This window comes from Agelaius phoeniceus, chromosome Z (assembly GCF_051311805.1).
Source record: "Agelaius phoeniceus isolate bAgePho1 chromosome Z, bAgePho1.hap1, whole genome shotgun sequence".
Lineage (NCBI taxonomy): Eukaryota > Metazoa > Chordata > Aves > Passeriformes > Icteridae > Agelaius > Agelaius phoeniceus.
In genome coordinates this window covers 22,062,794-22,082,385 of record NC_135303.1, presented here as the reverse complement: position 1 = coordinate 22,082,385, position 19,592 = coordinate 22,062,794, and the positions used below count along the sequence as shown (strand labels likewise).

Below are 19,592 nucleotides of genomic sequence, written 5' to 3'. Positions count from 1 at the left end.
GGGACTGGGCCAACACCGATCCCTGAGAGAATATGAACAAAAACTCCTACTTTCTGGGAACTAGAGGGAATTATAGAGTTGGTTGCAATTGAAAAAAAAAATTATAGGAAACAGCATAACAAAAATCATGCATGAAATACAGCATTTGCAAAGATACAGTGGGCAGGAAGATATTTGCTTATAAACTTTAAAATTTTTATTCTGTCAAGTGTAATAATTTCTAATTTTCTCATTTTCAAAGGTTACAGGTTTAGCTTGTACTCTAATAAATAAAGTCCGTTGGCCTTCTTATGTGAATTTGATTTCAAGAAGGTCTAGTCAGACCTAAAGCTTAAAGCAGCAACAAGAGTAGTTCCTGAGCTGATAAAACCATGCTACTGTAGGTAAGAGATTTAAAATACCCAAGCAGTAAAAGATCAAGCTCACCTTTCAGAAGAATTTTTTTTATTAAATAAAGAAAAATTTATGAACAGATGAGTTTACAACAAGACAAAATTCACCTTAAAATCAAATTCCAAAGCTTACTGTGGTTCCCAAACTCTAGAGAGTTCAGCATTTGCTGCATTCTTGCTATGTACAGCTAGACCTCATTTCTGAAAATCATTCCATTAAGGTTCTTTAAAGTTTTATCTCACAGTTAAACAGAATGGTGTTTTTTCTAATAGATCTCTTAAAGTACAAAGACACATTTCACTAATATGGTGAAAACATGAGGCAAATTCAAACTGTAGATATTGACAAAGAGATGTATAGCACAATGGAGAGGTAAGAAGAAAGAGAAATTGAATAATTACATAAAATCTAGCTCTCTCCAGTTTCATCTTTGTCACTTGTCACTCTCTAACACTTACAGAAGAAAGATGCAAGTAAAAGCGCTAAAATAGAAATCTTTGTCAGTAAAGTAGCTTTCTAATTGCTCATGTAGCCCTGAAAAATTCAGTGCTGTTGAGAGATCGTGAACCACATCCATTTTAAGCTTTGCCCTAACTCATCTGTTTCTCAGGTCAGAAGCCGGAATTGTTTAATGACAAGTACCAGCTTTTGTTCACAAACATGAGTTTAAAGGTTAATTATGCTGCACTCAATGGACTTGTACCCAAGAGATAGTCCAGAATTCTAAAAGATATTATAAAAGAGCGCTGTACTACTTTAAAATTGTGCAGAATCAGCATCTTTTCCAGGCTTATTCAAAGAGACTTCAACCTTTGCAGCTGAGCAACAGGGGAATCAGCACAAGGGAGGAGTGAAAGAGTCCTTCTGTGTCAGTTAGGTCTTTCACTTGTCACTGAACTCCAACCTTAAAAAAAATGCTGCATGGTGGCATTTATACAGACAAATTTACCAAAAAAAAAAAATCACACAATGCCAAAGAGAGAACTGTTCATACCATATATAAACACTGCTAATTATTAAAGTAATCAACAGTATACTACTGGTTTATACTGTGACATGGACATGGCAGTCACAGTATAAAATACAGGCATTTTTGTTTAGAGTTTGTCATATCTGGAGGGAAACTCTATCCTAATACTTCCTTTGAAAGATAAAAAACAACATGGCTGAACCCATTTTTTCTTCAGTGCAAGTATAAAATGAACTTCTCCAAACACAGATATGCTGTTGGCTATTAATTGTGCCCATGGCATACTGGTTAAGAACAAAACAGTTGGTCAAACACCACAGTAATGCAGAAATGGGTTGTCTGAAGGAGTGATTGCTTAGGAGAGAGTGAGGATAACAGGCTTCACTACTTCTGTAACTTTAACCAGTTTTACAGCACTCATATGTGAGGAGTTCTTACCAGCACACTACTGTTCTCAAACCGTTTCTGAGGCTGATTCTGAAGTCAGGATGCAATGAGTTTGGATTTGGAAGTCTCCTTGTCACTTTTTCCACTACTGCACTCTGGTTTGGAGAAAACAAACCAAGTGCTGTAGTTCAATCTGTCTCCATTTCTATATTCTGTCTTTCAAAGCCATCTTGTATAAATAAGAGCAAGCCTTACAGTGCTTTTCAAATCAGGAATTAGCATTGATGCTATTTATGAAAATTTTTGCAGATATCTCTTAGAGTGTTCATGTTGACTGAGACAGAATAAGCTGCACATTCACTAAGCTTGTGATGATTTCTAGCTTTTGTACACTGTAATAGAATGCTGGAAAAGTTTTGTATTTAATTTGGGAAATGAGTTGGACTCAGTAATTTTCCTCTACTGAATAATTTGATCAGAATTGTAAGGTTTTTCCTTGTTTTTCAAAGAATGAGACATAGACATCAAAAGAAAACAACTGGAAAACTGTTTCACTACATGATACCATCAACTAAACAGTTTGGCTGCTGTCGGAGAACTTGATTATGTTACACACATTCCTTGGGTTTACTATGCACAAAGAAGCATTTTACCATAAAGAGAAAGACACGTTCTGTGAGAAATATTGATGTGTATGGCATGGTACACAGCTATGGAGCATTCCTTGATATAACATGAACATCAGCAATGGTTTGTTGTTGTGGATCTCAGTTATATTTCTGAGTTGATGTCTATGAATGTAGGACTAAACTTCAGCCAACATGGTCACAGAACTTCTAGTACCCAATGTAACTCATTTACATCAAAATCAGGTATTCCTGCTTAACATGCACAGTACAGATTCACACACAGATATGTATATACAAACAATATTTATAAGGCCACATGTGTGTGTGTTTATATATACTTGCATATATGTAAACATCAGTATGAAATTCAAGTATCTACTCCAGGAATTCCCTTGGTGCAACAAAAAACAAAACACTAAATTTTGTTCTCTTCTAATGGAATGATGCACACTGTATCTTCCTCTTTTATTAAAGACAGATGAATATTCTCCTACTGTGGGTCTACCCTGAAAGCAATGTCATATGTTGTTTTCATAAAAAGAATTTGTACATTCATTTTAAAAAGAAGACATGTTTATTTTCTGCACATGAAGAATGTAATTGTGATCCAAAATCAATAAGTATATTATCCCTATATCCTAGAAGAGCTATCATCACAGATTAAGTTTGCCAGCAAAGAAGCCAGAGGGGATAAAAAAGGTAGGAAAGAGCAAAAATATTTATTTATGTATCTCCACTTAAATGCATCTGGTTCTATGAAGACATACTGTTGTAATTATGACAGTTTTCTATGCTTATATATGACTCTCCACATGGAAGAAAATTAAGTACAAACCAAAACAGACAATACAATGCCTCGTTCATGCTTTTTTAAGGAAACACTTACAGATCACTGTAGACAAGGCCATAAATCTGCGCTGTGCTGTGATGGTAGATTCCTCTCAGGATAATTAGAAGAAGGATAACAACAAAAGCTGGAAGCCCCCAACTCAAAAGGAAGTAAAGCAGATAGCGCCTCTCTGTGTGTTCATCATTCATCACAAGGACATACCAGAAATTAATGGCCTGGAGAAAAAAGCACAAAAACAATCAGTAGACTTGCTGGTTATAAACTATGCCAAAAAACTAATTACTCTGAAGGTCACAATGCAGCATATTTCTGCCCCAGTGCAGGTATATGTATAAACACTATCCAACAAAAATACTTCGCCCTCACTTTTTCTCTTATGTAATGAAAAGACATTATAAAAACAATATGCCTATTTATATAACTGTTTTGAATTAGACTAACAGAGAAAGAGACACCCTGTTTAGTAGATAACACTATTTTTGCAATGTAAAAATAGCCTTTTGGGGCAAAAGTCACTTTTTTCTCTAGATATTCATACCTTCACATAGAAGACTGGCATATAGTATTTCTAAATCTTATCTGTATTTAATATTTTTATCTTATTGTTCAGCTGTATGAATCTTGTAAGAAACACACTAAGCTCCTTTGATGGTTCTGTGATCCTGTTTTTGGGTCAGCAGTGCAATACAGACATGGAGCAAGTCCACCAATGGTTCATGAGGATGATAGAGGGATGGAAAACTTCTCCCATGGTGGGGTCTGAGGGAGCTGTGGCTGTTCAGCCTGGAAGGAGGATGCTCAGGGGGATCACATCCATATGTATCAACATCTGATAGGAGTCAGTGACAAAGGAGACACCCTCCTCAGTGATGCCCAGTAGTGGGGCAAGAGGCAATGGGCCCAAATTAACATACAAGAAGCTTCATCTGCATTCAAGAAAAAGCTTTCTTACTGTGAGGGTGGTCAAACACTGGGCCAAGATGCCCAAAGCAGTTGTGGAGTATGGGTCTGTAGATAATCAAAACCAAACTGACCACGGTCCTGAGCAACCTGCCCTAGCTGTTTGAGATAGACAGCCTCAAGGTACCCCTAAAACTTCAACGGTTCTATGATTCTGTGTAATATATGCATAACAGTTTGAGAAAAAACTGCAAATAAATTAATGTAAACTTACAGGCATCTCTTAAACAGTCTGTGTTTTCTTATGATCAACTCATCATCAAACAGCATAATGTGGTTTAAAACCTTATATCAATCAAAATACTGGAATAGCTGAAATTCCTTGAAAGAATTAGTAGTATGAGTAAGGAAACCCTTCAAGTAAAGCAGAATACTTAACATATAGCTTGGATATTTGAATTTTCTTCAAGATGTTCATAGTATAAACACTGTCATGTGTGAGCATTTTTTAAAGCACATCTACACACCACTGCTTAATAAACAACTAAGCTATCCACAAAAAAATTTTTTTTTTAATTTTTCTTCACTTTCTCCACTTCAAAAATTTTATACCTACAGGTCCACATGCTATATTATGATTTCTGGCCTTTTATATGAGGTCCATAAGGGATTATTTGTCTTATTTGCATGTAATGTATCTAATTTGAGCTTGTGCCTTTAAGCATGTCTTGTCAGTCAATGGAGACAGGACTGGCACCTTCAGGGACTCATTAATCCTAACACAAGCATAATCATCCCTCTCTATGGCCTACACAAGGGTTTCATATAATAATGTTAATATACATGCTCCATTTTCAGCCATCTATTGTAAGGATAAGTAAAAATTCATATACTGTGACAAGGCAATGCAACATGATTATTTTATTGAGGGAAACTTTGCACATTTCCTCGACCAAGGGGTTGTCTACCACTTTGTTCAGGAACACCTAATTTTCACATTAAAGTTCTTAATCACTTGTTTCTGTATTCCTTCTGTAGGTCTCATTAGCTACCTATCATTTCAGATTTTTTTCTGTGATTTATATGGTATGAATATACAACACTTTCAATAATAAAGCACAGAATGGTAGCCACTTGTTTAAAAAAGGTTAGTAACTGTTTTAAATGCCTTTTTTAGAGAACGAGATTTCATAGCTATATCTAGTGTATATAATTATATTAATTATATAATAACTATTATGTCTTTTTTGGTTTTTGTTTGGTGATTGGTGCTATATAAACAAAGGCAAAGTTTATTTTCCTTAAAAGATCACAGGTAAATCCCACCACATAATTACAACTATCCTGTGTAGGCTGAAAGAACACAGAAAAAATATTAATTCCATTGCTGAACATGCACAGGAAGAAAATATTAAACAGATGAAAATTGTATTTGGACAAAAAAATCCACAGCTTGTGGAAATATTTGGTTGTCCTGTTCACTTTTACATGGGACTGAAAACTCATTCAAAATTCTGTTTGTCACTACACGTCAGTAAACATACTTCAATTACGTGCCCTTATAGTGCTGGCTAAGCTGTGCCTCACTGAAAGCACTTACAGACAGCAAAATCCTTGAACTATATATGCCATTATACTCAGGGACTGTTGGTTCTACTAATTCTGACAATCTGGTGAAAATTGGTCTCGGTCACCAGCTGAAATTGCTTCATGTGAAGTCATACCTTATGTCCTTGTTCTGTGTTTGGTTAGCCATATTTAGTTATCTCACCTCATTTATCACAGCATAACACTTAATACCACAACTGCTGTAAAGGTGTAAGTGAGGTTGGATTATCCAGATTTTCTGCACAGTCACATTTGTATTTTGATAATTACTAGTTCTTATATTCAACCCCTTTGATGCTTCAAAATGTAATCAATTAATTAATACAGGAGCTAATTTTAGCAAATCCTTTCCTGTTGCCATTCTGCAACAATTACCAGTTCAACAGAAGAAGAAAATGTACAGCCATTTTCCAGCTGCTCAGGTGGAAGAACAAATGGGCAACTTGTGATTTGTTCTGATATAAAATGCAAAATAATTGTTTATTCACATAACACTCTAATGAGATAATGTGAATTTCAGTGAAGGTTTTTTTCTTTTAAAATGAAGCAATTAATGGAAATTAAATTCTCAAACCTGGGACACATTTATTTAATTGTTTAAATATTCATTCATTTATCTTTAGTGATAATCACAGAATTTTAGAATTTTTTGTGTTGGAAGGGGCCACCTAGTTCCCCATCTCCCACCATAGGACGTTTTCCACTGGACCAGTGTCCTGTTACCAGCCAGAACAGGGTTAATTTTTGCAGTAGCAATGGCTGGGACCCAGAGGTTATCCTATATTACCTCCCATCACTGCTAGGGGTTGGGGGAAGAAACTCTTCTGGGTAGAAGGGGTTTGTTCTGGGTTGGTATAATGTGGTCGAGGGAGCAGCTGGGTGGGGCTGTTTCTGTGTGAATCGTTCACCTCTTTCTTGTACCCTTTCTTGGTGTTGTTGTACTGTTTGTTCCCTTATCTCATTGCTGTTTCCAGCACATTGCTCTTATCTCAACCCATAATCTTTGCAGGGCAGACCGGGCGGGGAGAGGCTGGGAGCAAGAGAGCAGTGCATGGTTTCAGTGGGATCACTAAACTGGAGAATACCAGCCCTAAACGAGGATAATAAAGTTGCTCAAAGTCTCATCTCCAAACTGCCCTTGAACACTTCCAGAGATGAAGTAGCCACAACTTGGCAACCTGGGCAACCATGTTCCAATGCCCCACTACCTGTGATAATCTGCAGATAGCTGGCAAACAACAGGTGCAAAATACTTTAAATAAAGTAATTTCCAAATCAGTAAGAAAACTTCTATTTTCCTTTCTTCTTTTTACAAATAGTTGGAGGTGTAATTTTATAATAATTGTATCCTTTTATATAATTCTTTTTTGAAGCTGTTAAGCAGTCAACAAATTATTCTTAAAATAAAAAGCATCAAACCTACTTTAAGATCAATAGACATCTTACAAGTCTGACACAAATTTATAGAAATTTACAGAAATTTTAAAGTCCCATTAAATTGATGTAGGAGAAAGATTCAGGTATGGGTAATAGCAAGTTCATGATTTTCATTCTGGTTTGTTTGTTGAGTTGACACTTTCACTGTTGATTTAATTCATTCCAGCAATAGGTCAAGAAAGCACAAAGAATCATATCTTTCCATAATTTTACTCTGTGTCAGAATTGCCAAGTGAAAATGATAGATTTTTTTTTAAATAACAGCTTCTAATTTTTTTCTGCAACTTACTTTTTGCAACATGTTATAAAATACTATGAGAAGAAACTTATTTTCCTTGTCAAGATGAAAGACACTTTTAGTGCGTGCTCCTAAGATAAATCAGGTTTATGGTCTTCAGCTGTACAAAGGGACACTTGTCAGGATGAAGACTTCTGGGTGTCTGACATTAAAATAAGGCAAATATTTCAGGCCCATAAAAAGCCATTTGCACTTTGCTTAGTCCTTTTCTTCTGCAGTTAGGAAAGCTTCATCATTTTAAAAATTGGGTAATGCTATCAACTTTCTCTGACTTCTCCCCATAAAAAGCAAGAAAAAATACCATACAATAAAAAAGGGAGAAGAACAAACAAACAAGCAAGGATGATCTGAGGGAATCTTTGTCCTGATGCTGAAGGTGATCTCTGAGATCCTTTCCATTCTTATATTTCAGTCAATATCTGAATAGTAGTTACATTTGTAGCAAAAATACAGATCTTAAATATGTCTACAAATGCAAGAAGCTAAAAAGAGAACAAGAATTAAAACATGAAGCTATACATAAATTGTTTTGTTAAGAGCATTGACATAAGACAAAATATTAAGCATAATTACTATACCTAACACTATGCAGAAGACGGAAAAATTACAAAAAAATTACAAAAACCAAAAATGTAAGGAAGTTATCCTGGAGTCTAGAAAGTGAATATTTTTGATCTGGACCCCAGAAATAAATCTGTGAATGTCTGGCTGTACTGTTAAATCTGTGTTTTCTTTAGCTTTCTGCCTGAAATGTTGTTCCACCACCTTTTGATCACTTAAGATTGCCTGGATTTTGTGGATGTTTCAGTTTTACATATGGTGCTTGTACTTGATTATCACATTCACCCATTTCTGTATCTTGTGACCAAGGCAGCCACAAGTGGATTTGTATGACGTAAGTCAATGATCAAACATATGCACTATGATATGCAGCCTCATAAATGCAGAGTGACTGCACAAAGGATACAGAGTCTTCTCCTGTATTTTTGTTCTTTTTTCAGACATAAGTATTTAAGTCCCATTTAAGTATAAATATATTATTCATTCTGCTTTTCAAATCATCTATATAAAGTATACTATGCTGAGAAACACAAACATTAATTTCCCAGACTTTTAAGACTGCTGTTCAAACAGAAGTATCATCCAGACTTCCTGAACCAATCTGGTTTCCCCTTGGATCCACATGCTTTTCTAGAGTTGTCACCAACTCAAGCACAGAGATGTCCCCAGCACTCATTCCTGTGCCCTGATATAGCTTACTCACTCCATAATGAGATATATAAATCCAAGATCTATTCTCAGCCAAGAGGAGCAAACTGTAGCTGAGGACTGGGTTGATCTATATTTAAGATTATTTCCTTCCTTTTGAGTCTTTCAAAGTTCAAGAATTATTCTCAGCTGAAGACCTACACCTACAAAAAGGAGAATCATCTTCATTCTGAGTTTTACTCCTGGCAGCTCATCACTCAGCAGGCTGATGGATTCCCTCTTAAGCACTTTTGTCCTGTCAGATTTCCATGAAGAGTCTTCATGTTTAACACAAGCCTGAGGCTCCACTAAATGCAGTGTATTATGCGAGTTCTTAGGATTTGACCAAAGTCTACTCAAAAAAAATAACACTGGATTTCAACTACAGACATAAAAATGACCAAATGTTAAGAGTCAAATTTTCTTACTGCCATTATAAGTAATTTTTGCAACCTAATGTCATGTAAAACACATAGAATTAAATACTATCAAACACTGAATTGCCAAAGCTTGAGGCATCCCAGTAAAAAAGGAAAACATTACTTTGTCCCAATTAGCAAATGGTGAAGCTCTGAAACAATTTAGGAATAAAGTGAATGAGCAACAGTGAAGAATATAATTTACAGTTTACAAAAATAATTTAGAGTAGTTAACCTACAAGAACATCATTTGCAAAGCAAACAAGTTTCTCTATTGAGGCCATCTACATGTGACTTACTAAGGCTAATGAGCACAGGTGAGCTGTTGGAGAGGCCGCTAGGGTTCTCAATGAATATGAGCCTGACATATTCCAGGAAAACACCACATGTTACATGAATATTACTGGGAGAGGAAGTTGCATTAGATGCAGCCTAATTTGCAATTCTTGGTTTGGTCTGACAGCCTGCATATTGGAGAATTTGTAGGGTAAGATATGGAGCTGCATATATAAAGCTGTATGCTATAATAAATGTGCTTGGGACCGCTCCTCTTAAAATAATAGAAAAATAAATCAACTCAAATACTGGTGCTAAATATATATTTCTAAAGGAGGGCATAATAATGTATTTTTTCTAATAACCCCACAGCTTGTTGCTTTGACTAACTTTCAATTAGTAATTTTCCACAACTAATTTGATTGCTCATGGAGTTCCATGTTAGTTCAATTGTTTCTTCCGTCATTTACTGTTCTATAATATATCAAATGGGCAACACAGCTGTGAGTAGTCTGAAGTAGTAGACTGATGAGGAATGGCTGAGGGAGCTGGGGGTGTTCAGCCTAGACAAAAGGATGTGGGGACATGGTTTAGTTGTGGACTTGGCAGATCTGAGATAACAGTTGGACTTAATGATCCTCGAAAGCTTCTCCTAAATGATTCTATAATTCTATAAAAATTCTGGCAATAATTATGAATACATATATTCTGTATTTTAATGCACACTTGTGAAGGTATGTTTGTCATGTTATACAAGTTTAATGACTAAAATGCCACTGACTCAACAAATTACAATGTAGTTTACATTTAAACTTCACTTGAAAGAGACTGCTTCAAAAAACCAAATAAAAAACATTTAGAAAAACTGTTAAGAGTAAGAAAAAAAATCTTCCTTGCTCTGAGACAATTCTTCATTGTTCTAAGAATAAATAGTTGTAATGGAAATTAGGGGAAGAAGTCTTTATAGTGTTTGTATATTTACCCTTGGAATTGTGTCCCTGCAGATTTTATAAAAGTCATCTGAAGGTCTGACCTTCTAGTAGCATTGGATTTCAGTGCTCTTTATCTCCCTTATATCTAGATATACAGATATGTATATATATGCACTAAAATATAATAGAAATACAGTCTAACTATCAGTTACTTTTATAGGTATTTTGGGGAAAAGATAAAAAGGACTAAGAAACCAACCTGAATAAGCATCCAGCTGAACTGGCAGAGGTAAAGGTAATGGGTAACAGATGCAAGGGCAAAGCAGCTTTCCTCTGAGATATGCTGGCTCACGTAAGCAGAGGCCAGAAATGAAACCTGATGGGGGAAAAAAGAATATATGCATATGGGAATTAAACAGAAATCAGTTAATATTAACAATAAGGGGAAAAATAGTTTGGAAGTAAAACATACACTAAATTACTATTTCAGAGACTCAGGAAAGATATCTTGGACACTTAATATTCACCCAATAGAAGTTATGCTTAAACACTGCCAACCCCTAAAGCAGTTGGATTTGCTGAAGCCTTAGTTGACAAGCTGTGATCTTACATCTAGATATATTTTTGGTTGGAACGGAAAAGAATATTGATACTGCACAGATGTTTTTGTTGTTGCTAGATAATGCTTATCCAAAGTCTAGGGCTTTTTAATTTCCCATGCTCTGCCAGCTAACAGGTACTGTACCACTCTTAAATTACTTTTTTTTAGAAATCTGACACCTGACACTCTGCTATGGAAAACCAAGGGTCAAGCTTGAAGAATGAGGAAGCACACCTGAGAGAGAGGGTATGTGTGGTAAAGAGTCAGGAGAGGCACCCTGGGGCCATCTGGAGCTGCCTGCTGTGAAGGGACCCCACTCCCAGCAGTGACAGTCTCAGGTGGTGCATGTGCAAATCCTTAAATGGTATGAGAATATTCAGGCAGTGCCCTCTCCACACACTGCACCCTTATATGACCAGACTACAGAGAGACTAAATATTTATTGTTTAAAATTGTTCCCATGCAACATTAAACACAAGTTTTGCAATTGGGGTGCAGATTTGCCTGTATAAGACTAAGTGAGATGTTATCTTCTGATTTGAATAAATCCAGATATTTTATCAAGTAAACAAACAAACTTGAGGCATTTACTGTCTTCAGGCCATCAGACTAGTAGGAATATTATACCTCAGCCCCTAAGATAGCAATACTGGACAAAAGGAAGGAAGCAACTATTCTTTTGTCTAATACCATACCAGGTTTTCACACATGCAAGGCACTTATAATTTGGGGTTTTTCCACAAATATGCCAAATATCAAAGGACCATATGTTGGCTGGATAAGTAGCCAATGCCTTGTGTAAGGAACAAAGGTATTCCAACTCTGACTGCAGTGAATGCAGCTAGACAATTTCAACAGATCATTTTAAATTAAAACACAACTCAGAAACATTAAGCTCTGTCTTCTGTAAATTTCTTTAGAGAAGAAATGGCGCTACAAGCAAAATTCATAAAAGACTTAAAGTGTTCACATAAAGAAAGTCTCTACTCATCCACTGTGATGATCATTTTCTCTTTGCCTGACAAAAAGTACTACTTTTTTCACCAACAGCCCATTGACTTGTTAGTAACTGAAAATAATGGGCTCTGGAGACAGATTTGATGTACATAAAATCAGGAGATGGAATAGGTAAGAAAGTTAGAGCAAATTAAGTGATTTGGATACATGTGGACACTGTATTTACAACAAAATACTCATAGGGTACTGAGTAACCCTTACACTGTCTCTTTATCATAAAAGTACCCTTATAAAGACAGTATAATGTTACCTTATCATGAAATTGAAGAATAACAATGAGCAACTGGGGAACAAGTAGACTAAAAATAATTATGAAAAGCATTTCAAAATCTAAATAAAAAAAATGCATGTTCAATATTTTATGTGGTATTTATCAGCTTCTGCTGGGAACTGGCATCTGATCATGGCCATATAACCATTCAGATATTAAAAGGTTAACACACAGATTAATAATGACTGGTCTTTGCCAAATTCTGACACTGCTGAAAGAAATCCCATCATCTGGAGTGGGTTACACACAATTGAACTATGTCTGCAATAGCTGCCACCCATGAGGGATAAACAAGAAGTGTTTCTGGAAACAACTTCACAGCACCAGCTCTCTCAAACACTACCAGTAGTAATTTGTCTAAGACTTGAGCAAATGCTTCTACTGACAACAAGCATCTGACAACAAAGGGTGGAAAGGCTTTATAACCTTTTGCTCTCTGAAGGCTTGTGTATATGTCAAGGACAGACTCCATGCTAGAGTCAAATAGGGGATGCAAACACAAAAGCAGACCAATGGACTTCTGGAAATATAATTTTTAACCCCTTTTGCACTGGATGTTGGCTTGAAAGCATTTTGCATTTATAACCAAGAAACTATAATTCGTAACACTTTCCCGTTATTCAAGAAAAACAAGGTTTTGCATATTAAAAAAGAGGAGTGTATCACTATATCAACAGTTTTCCAATTAAAACAATGCAAGGAGTCCAAGTCCAAATATGTGCTAAAAATGCATATCTTTGATAGAAACTGACTTTTCTTAAAGGAACAACTCAGCAATATGGCTGGAGTAATCACTCAGCTAAGAATTCACTGTACTTAGAGTATTTTAGGAAAAAAAAAAGGTGAAATATAAAGATTTCTTAGACTTGTTATCTTGTATCTTGGTTGGAAGCTACAAACAACACTTGGTTTATAACACAAAAAACCCTGCAAACCAATAATATGCCTTCCAAATAAAGTGTTCCTTGGACTAATTGCCCCATGTCTTCTGTGCCTCACATAGTTATTAACTGTAGGCTGCAACCTTTTATAACAAGGAACATATTACTTTAATAACAAAAATATGTGCCATCTATTGGGACAAATTGTACACTCCTGGATCTTTAAAATATATGCTCATTATAACACCAACTGTCCAGAGATCTTTTTACAGAGAACTTAGAGTTTAAATAGCCCTTTTCAATCGTTATACACTGACATTTAGTTTTATGCTGAAATGATAACATAATGCTTCTTCCTCATTCTCATCAAGGCGATTAGTTGTAATGGTTTTATAGTGGAGGCATTCATGGAAGTGACTTTCTAAGAGAAGCTGCTAGCAGTTTCCTCCATGTCTGACAAAAAGATCCATCAGTAATTAATTTCAAGAATTGGCAATCTGTTAAACCACTAAGAAAACTGTACATGCCTCTGTGAAGATACATGTTAAAGATGAAAAAAGCCCAGGAGCATCTCTTTCCCTTCCAGTCTGGAGGCAGGTGACAAGGCTGGCCTGGCCCCTGCCTCAGGGGTTCACCCTTCCTGGCGAGCCCCCTGGGTGCCATCGGCTGTAAGGCAGGCAGAGGGGAGGCCGTGGGGCTGAGGCCAGGATGGGCCACAGCTGTGGCTCCAAACGTCTTGCTTCTGAGCCAGGCTGAGCTGGGATCCTCCAGGCCCCCGGAGCAGCCAGGGCCAGGCTGGCTCAGCCAAGATTCTGCCACTGTTAGGGTTCACCCGCAACCACTGGGCAGGAGGAGGAGAAGCCATCAGCCCTGGTGTGCTGCTGCTGAGTTCTGGCCTGGCTGCTAGGATCCTAGCTGCCCTCCCTAGCCCAGCTGCAGCTCCAGCCAAAAGCTGCCAAGCCCGGCCAGGGTCAGGTGACCATCTGCTGGCCCCAGGTGAGATATTAACTTCAACCCTCCCCTGAGTGAGAGAAAAGGATGAAGTGCAGGCATGTAGAAGAACAACATGAAGACATCGAGGTCAGTGAAGAGGAAGTCAAGTCCCAGATGGGAGAAATGAGGAGATGCCTTGATCTTGGGGCTGAAATCCTTTTGTAAAGCTATGGAGAAGAATGTAATTGACACATCAGACTCTTTTTTCCCTGTAACTCATTGAAGAAATATGGGGAGATGGATTGTTCAAACCTGTGCTGAAGCAGGCATTGTTGAAATAGCTGTGAATTTGAGAAGTTTAAACAGAAAGAGAGAAGAATGATGAAAACCCTGCACCTCCAGGGTGAGAAGAAGATCTCTGTTTACAGAGATGAAGATGATCTCAGAGACAGATAAAGAGAACCTTCGCTGATGAAGAGCTCATCCTTAAAACAGTACTTCATAACTTGACAAGGCCCATAAACACAGCTGAGGGAAAAATTGTGAAAAATGGGAGGAACTTCACGATTGCAGATTTTCTGGGAGGCTGCTATTCATGAAAATTAGAAACCATGAGAGAACTATTTTCTTGTGGAGCAGTGTCCATAAATTAACAAGAGGGTCTTTTCTCCCTAAGTGAACTGAAGAAAGACTATTCTAGAAGTGATAAACTGACTGAATTGTTTTTGTACATTGTTAGTGAGAAAGAAAAAGTTGTAGGGGGTAGGAAATGTGTTCTAAAGGTCTTATTCTGATTCTTAGTATTCTTTCTTTTAGTCACTGTTAATGAAGCTTTCTTCATATCCTTTTAAAGTTTTGAGCCTGCTTTGCCTTCCTCCTAATTCAATCTCACAGCAAAAGAATAAGTAAGCATATTCTAGTGAGTGTACTGGCATTCGGCCAGCACTGAAAACCTCCAAATAAGTCCTGACCCAAAATTATTTAATTGATAATCCCTTAAATAACTCAAGTAGCAGGCTGATACTTTTAATAATTTGACTGTGATGGTTCCATACCACACTGAAAATTTTGGTGATAGCATATAATTCAAAAGGTTCCCCTCGACAGTGAAAAAAAAAAGTTAAAAAATAAGATAAATAAATGCACTTCCATATAACAGCAAAAAGCTCTTTGACACAGTGCCAGTTCCTCACCACCCTCACAGTAAATAATATTTTCCTAATATCTAAACTTATTGTCAGTTTTAATCCTTTCCCCTTACTCTGTCATTACTTACTCTTGAAAACTGTTTCTCTCCATCTTTCTTGTATGCCCCCTTCAGGTACTGGATGGTCACAATTAGGTCACTGTTGCAGTGTGATGCCATTTGCTGTTTCACCTATCCCAAGCCCCCAGGTGTGCCAATCTCTCCTTTCCCCTCCCCCTTTGCCCTCCTGCTGAGAGCTGTCCATCAATCTTAACATTCCAGCAGGGTCATGGTGTGTTTGGCAGAAGTTCAAAAGATGCACCTCAGGTGCGGGCCCATTGGCCTGATCAAGTGTCTTTATCCTTTGAGCCTTCCCCTCCTCCCACCTGGTTGGCCCTCACCTGTCCCTTCCCCTCCCCCTGTCCCCGGGGCTTAAAAGGAGACGGGACCATGCAGTCTGCATTCTGTTGGGAGCTGTTACAAGATTCAGAGGTCTATCATCCTGGAATAAAACTCTGGATTAAAACTCTATGATAGAATCCTCTCCTGTTTCTCTTCACCATCGCCTGAACCTTTTCCACCAGAGATAAACTGAGTTCCTACTTTGCCTGGATTTGTTCTGAGTGCCTAGTTGCAGCACCCAGCCAGCCAAAGGTATCTCTGAGGTAAAACATCACAGCTGCTGCCTTTGGCCCAGCAGCGAGGGCTAGACGAAGCCAGGCACGTCCCACCTGGAAATAGTGGGATTAGTATTCCATAGGTCACCCCAAAGCCAGACTGAGCAGTTTCAAGTCTCCTAGCTTTTCCTCATAAGAGAGATGTTCCATCCTTTTAATCATCTTGGTGGACTTGCTCCAAGAGGTCCATGCCCCTTCTGGGCTGAAAACCTCAGACCTGATTTAGCTCTCATGACAGCAGAGCAGAGGGGCCAAATACTGTCTCTCAACCTGCTGGATGCACTGCTTTGGATGCAGCCCATGATGTAGCTGTTTTTTTAGGCGGATAAATGGTAATACCTCAGTGATCATCACTCAGTGATCATCATCCAGTGATCATCAGTGGTACACCCAGCTTTCCCTCCTATTTTAAATGAACTACTTCTTGGTTCAGAATTTTGCTGCTAGCCTACAAGTTATGACAGTTCAACTTGTTCTAGAAAATACTCCTTTATTTCATTCCTCAGTTTTCAAAATTATTCACAGTTTTCTATATGCTACCCCACTACCCCTTAGTGTCAGCGCTTCTCTACTTCCCACCATTGGGGCATTTTGCCTGGGCATGTTATTTTCTGTCCCATAAACCAGGGCTTTAGAACCAGTAATACACCTCTCTTTGTCACTCATCAAGCAAGGGAAATTATACTCCTCAAATTTGCCATAGAAAATGCTAATGAGAACTATAAACACTTTCTGAAATCTCTGCCCCCTGAAACTGAACACACTTTACTCCAAATGATACAAACATGCAACTGCTTGGGGACACTACAACACACCGCGGCAATCACATATCAAGCCGTGGGGCAGGACATAGCGGATGCTTTTGCTGCCCTGAAATTAACCTCTGGAAAGCAGCTGGTTTGTTTTGGCTGTGGGGATTCTGGACACATTAAAAGAGACTGCAAAAAAGTGCAAAACCCCAAAGCCCCGGGTATACACCCTTGCTGTCAGAAAGGCCCTCACTTTGCTAGTCTATGCCACTCTAAGTTTCACCAGAATGGCCAACCTTTACAAGGAAACTCATCTTGGAGCGTGGAGCAGCACGATGCGATGATACAAATCCCACAGCCGATGTAGCAATATAGCCCTACTCAACTTTTCCCCACAGCACCCCTATCTGCACCCCTGATAGAGGGAAGGGAGGGGTTGGTTCCACAGGGGTCCCACAGATTTTTTGGACACAATGTATCACATCTCAGTGTCCCACATACCAGTGCAAAGTGACTCTGAAAGACAGGGACACCATTTTATCAGAACTGGTTGATACTGGGGCACATATGACTGTTATCTCAAAAAGCCAATGGCCCAGTGATTGGCCATTAGCAACTGTGCCTCGGGTACTCTCAGGGGTGGGTGGGAATAGTCAAAGGTTGCAAAGTCAACACATGGTGCAAATAACCAGGCCTGATGGGCAGATAGGCACAGTTAAACCATTTGTGCTGTCAGTCTCTCTCGTTTTGTGGAGGAGGGGTGTGTTGACACAGTGGGAATCTTTATGCATTCAAATTTTCATATAGGGGTCATTGGGATACATGGCACCCCCAAACTTACTTGGAAAACTTCTGGCCCTGTGTGGGTGAACCAGTGGTCCCTGTCATTAGACAAACTGTGCATATTACAAGAACTTGTACAGATACAGCTGGAAAAAGGACATATAGTCCCATCTAATAGCCCTTGGAATTCCCCTGTGTTTGTGATCAGAAAGCGATCTGGGGGGTGGAGGCTGTTGCATGACTTGCGGAAAATAAATGAAGTAATATTTATTTTAGAAGAAATGCGAGCCCTCCAACAGGCTTCCCTTTCCCTTCCATGATCCCCAGAAACTGGCATATGACAATGATTGATTTAAAAGATTGTTTCTTTGACATTCTGCTGCATCTGGACAGTGCAGCAAAATTCAGCTTTTCTGTACTGAGCATTAGTATGTAGCACCACTGATATCACTGGGTGGTATTACCCAAAGGTATGTGCAACAGCCAATGGTTGGCTATTTGCCAGTGGTATGTTGCAAGGACCCTAAGTCCGATTTGGGAACATATGCCTGATGTTCTATTGTATCGTTATATGGATGATATTCTTATTTCTGCAGAAACTGTGATTTGAATGGAAGAAGCAGTGCTGGCTGTCAGCCAGGCTATTACATCAGCAGGTGATCATTGCCTCTGAAAAGGTTCAAAGGACATCCACATGGAAATATCTGGGCTGGCATATAGGAATGCACTCTATTTCTGCACAACCTTTGCAAATTACAACTGAAATCAAAACTCTGCATGATGCACAAAAATTGCTAGGGACCATAAAATGTGTTCGTCCCTTGCTTGGAATCTCAAATGTAGATTTGGAGCCATTGTTTGCCCTTTTAAAGGGAGAGCCTGACCTCTTATCATCTGGACATTTAAACACAAAGGCACAAGTTGTGCTTCTAAAAGTAGCTGATACTATTTCACAAAGGCAATCAGCTTGCTAGGCTAGGCTCCAGAGTTACTACTATGGTTAATCATTTTAAACCCTGACAGTCAACCACATGCCTTGATATTTCAGTGGGACTCAGAAAAAACCTCTGTAACTATCAAATGGGTCTTTTTTCCTTATAATATATCCAAGACTATTTCAATTCAAGATGAACTTATGGCCATGTTAATTGTCAAAGTTCATCAAAGAATGACCTCCTCGGCTGGAAGAGATTTTGACTATATATTTTTACCTCTTATAATGTTCTATTTGGATTGGTTGCCACAGAAGTCAGAGAAATTGCAAATAGCTTTAGCAGATTACCCAAGGCAGATATCTATCCATCTGCACAAGCACAAGATGTTAAACTGTTCTTTTAATTTGCTCCCAAAGCCAAGGAGAAGTGAGACTCCTTTGCAAGATATGGCAATATTCACAGACGGTTCTTAGAAAACCTGTAAATCACTGATTGCATGGAGTTATTCTGGAATGCGAGCTTGGCAATCTGATATTGCTGTTGTTGAAGGGTCTCCCCAGGTTGTAGAATTAGTTGCTGTGGTCAGTGTTTCAGAAATTCAGCTCACCTTTTAGCCTAATTACTGACCCTAACTGCTGCCTATGTCGCAGGAGTTGTGTCTGAAGCAGAAGCCTCTGTCTTAAGTTAAAATTATATTCTTTTTTACTGGTTGAAACTACTAGTTTTTATTTTTAAATCAACGGACTGCTCCTTACTTTGTTATGCATATAAGGTTGCATTCCAGTCTGCCTGGATTTCTTACAGAAGGCAATGCCCAGGCAGACTTGTTAATCCTACTGGTGCAATATGTTTTACCAAAGAGAATAGAGCAGGCTAGAGTCACTCATTTTTTCACCAAAATGCTGGGACTTTAGACTTATGAGTTCACTCCAGTACAAGCTTCTAGTATTTTTGCTAAAAGTCCTGTCAGCATTGCTCTCTTCCTAATGTGAACACGAGGTTAACCTAAGAGGTCTACAGAGCCTACAAATTTGAAAAACAAATCTGACACACTTTCCTGAATTTGGCCATTTGAAATTTGTGCATACTTCTATTTATATCTTTTCAGGTGATCTGTTTGCCTCAGCCCACATAGAAGAAACAGCAACGGATGCTTGCCATCATTTCAGTGCTGCCTTTGCCACATTAGGAACATATTAGGAGAGATACTGG

The 19,592-nt window shown here is 38.2% G+C and overlaps 1 protein-coding gene across 11 annotated transcripts in view; it reads right to left on the bottom strand.

Moving 5' to 3' along the window:
• Positions 1-19,592, bottom strand: part of ADGRV1 (adhesion G protein-coupled receptor V1) — a 282,393-nt gene that overhangs the window by 66,936 nt on the left and 195,865 nt on the right. For 10 of the 11 annotated variants that reach the window (XR_013180133.1, XM_077172043.1, XM_077172047.1 and 7 more), the window contains 2 exons: positions 10,607-10,723; positions 3,266-3,444 (listed from right to left, as the gene is read on the bottom strand). Coding sequence is in view for 10 of the 11 variants with exons in the window: in XM_077172043.1 (XP_077028158.1) it covers positions 3,266-3,444; positions 10,607-10,723 (296 nt within the window). In the remaining variant the exon portion in view is untranslated. The remainder of the gene's footprint in view (positions 1-3,265; positions 3,445-10,606; positions 10,724-19,592) is intronic. The other variant, XM_077172048.1, reaches the window with a different exon arrangement.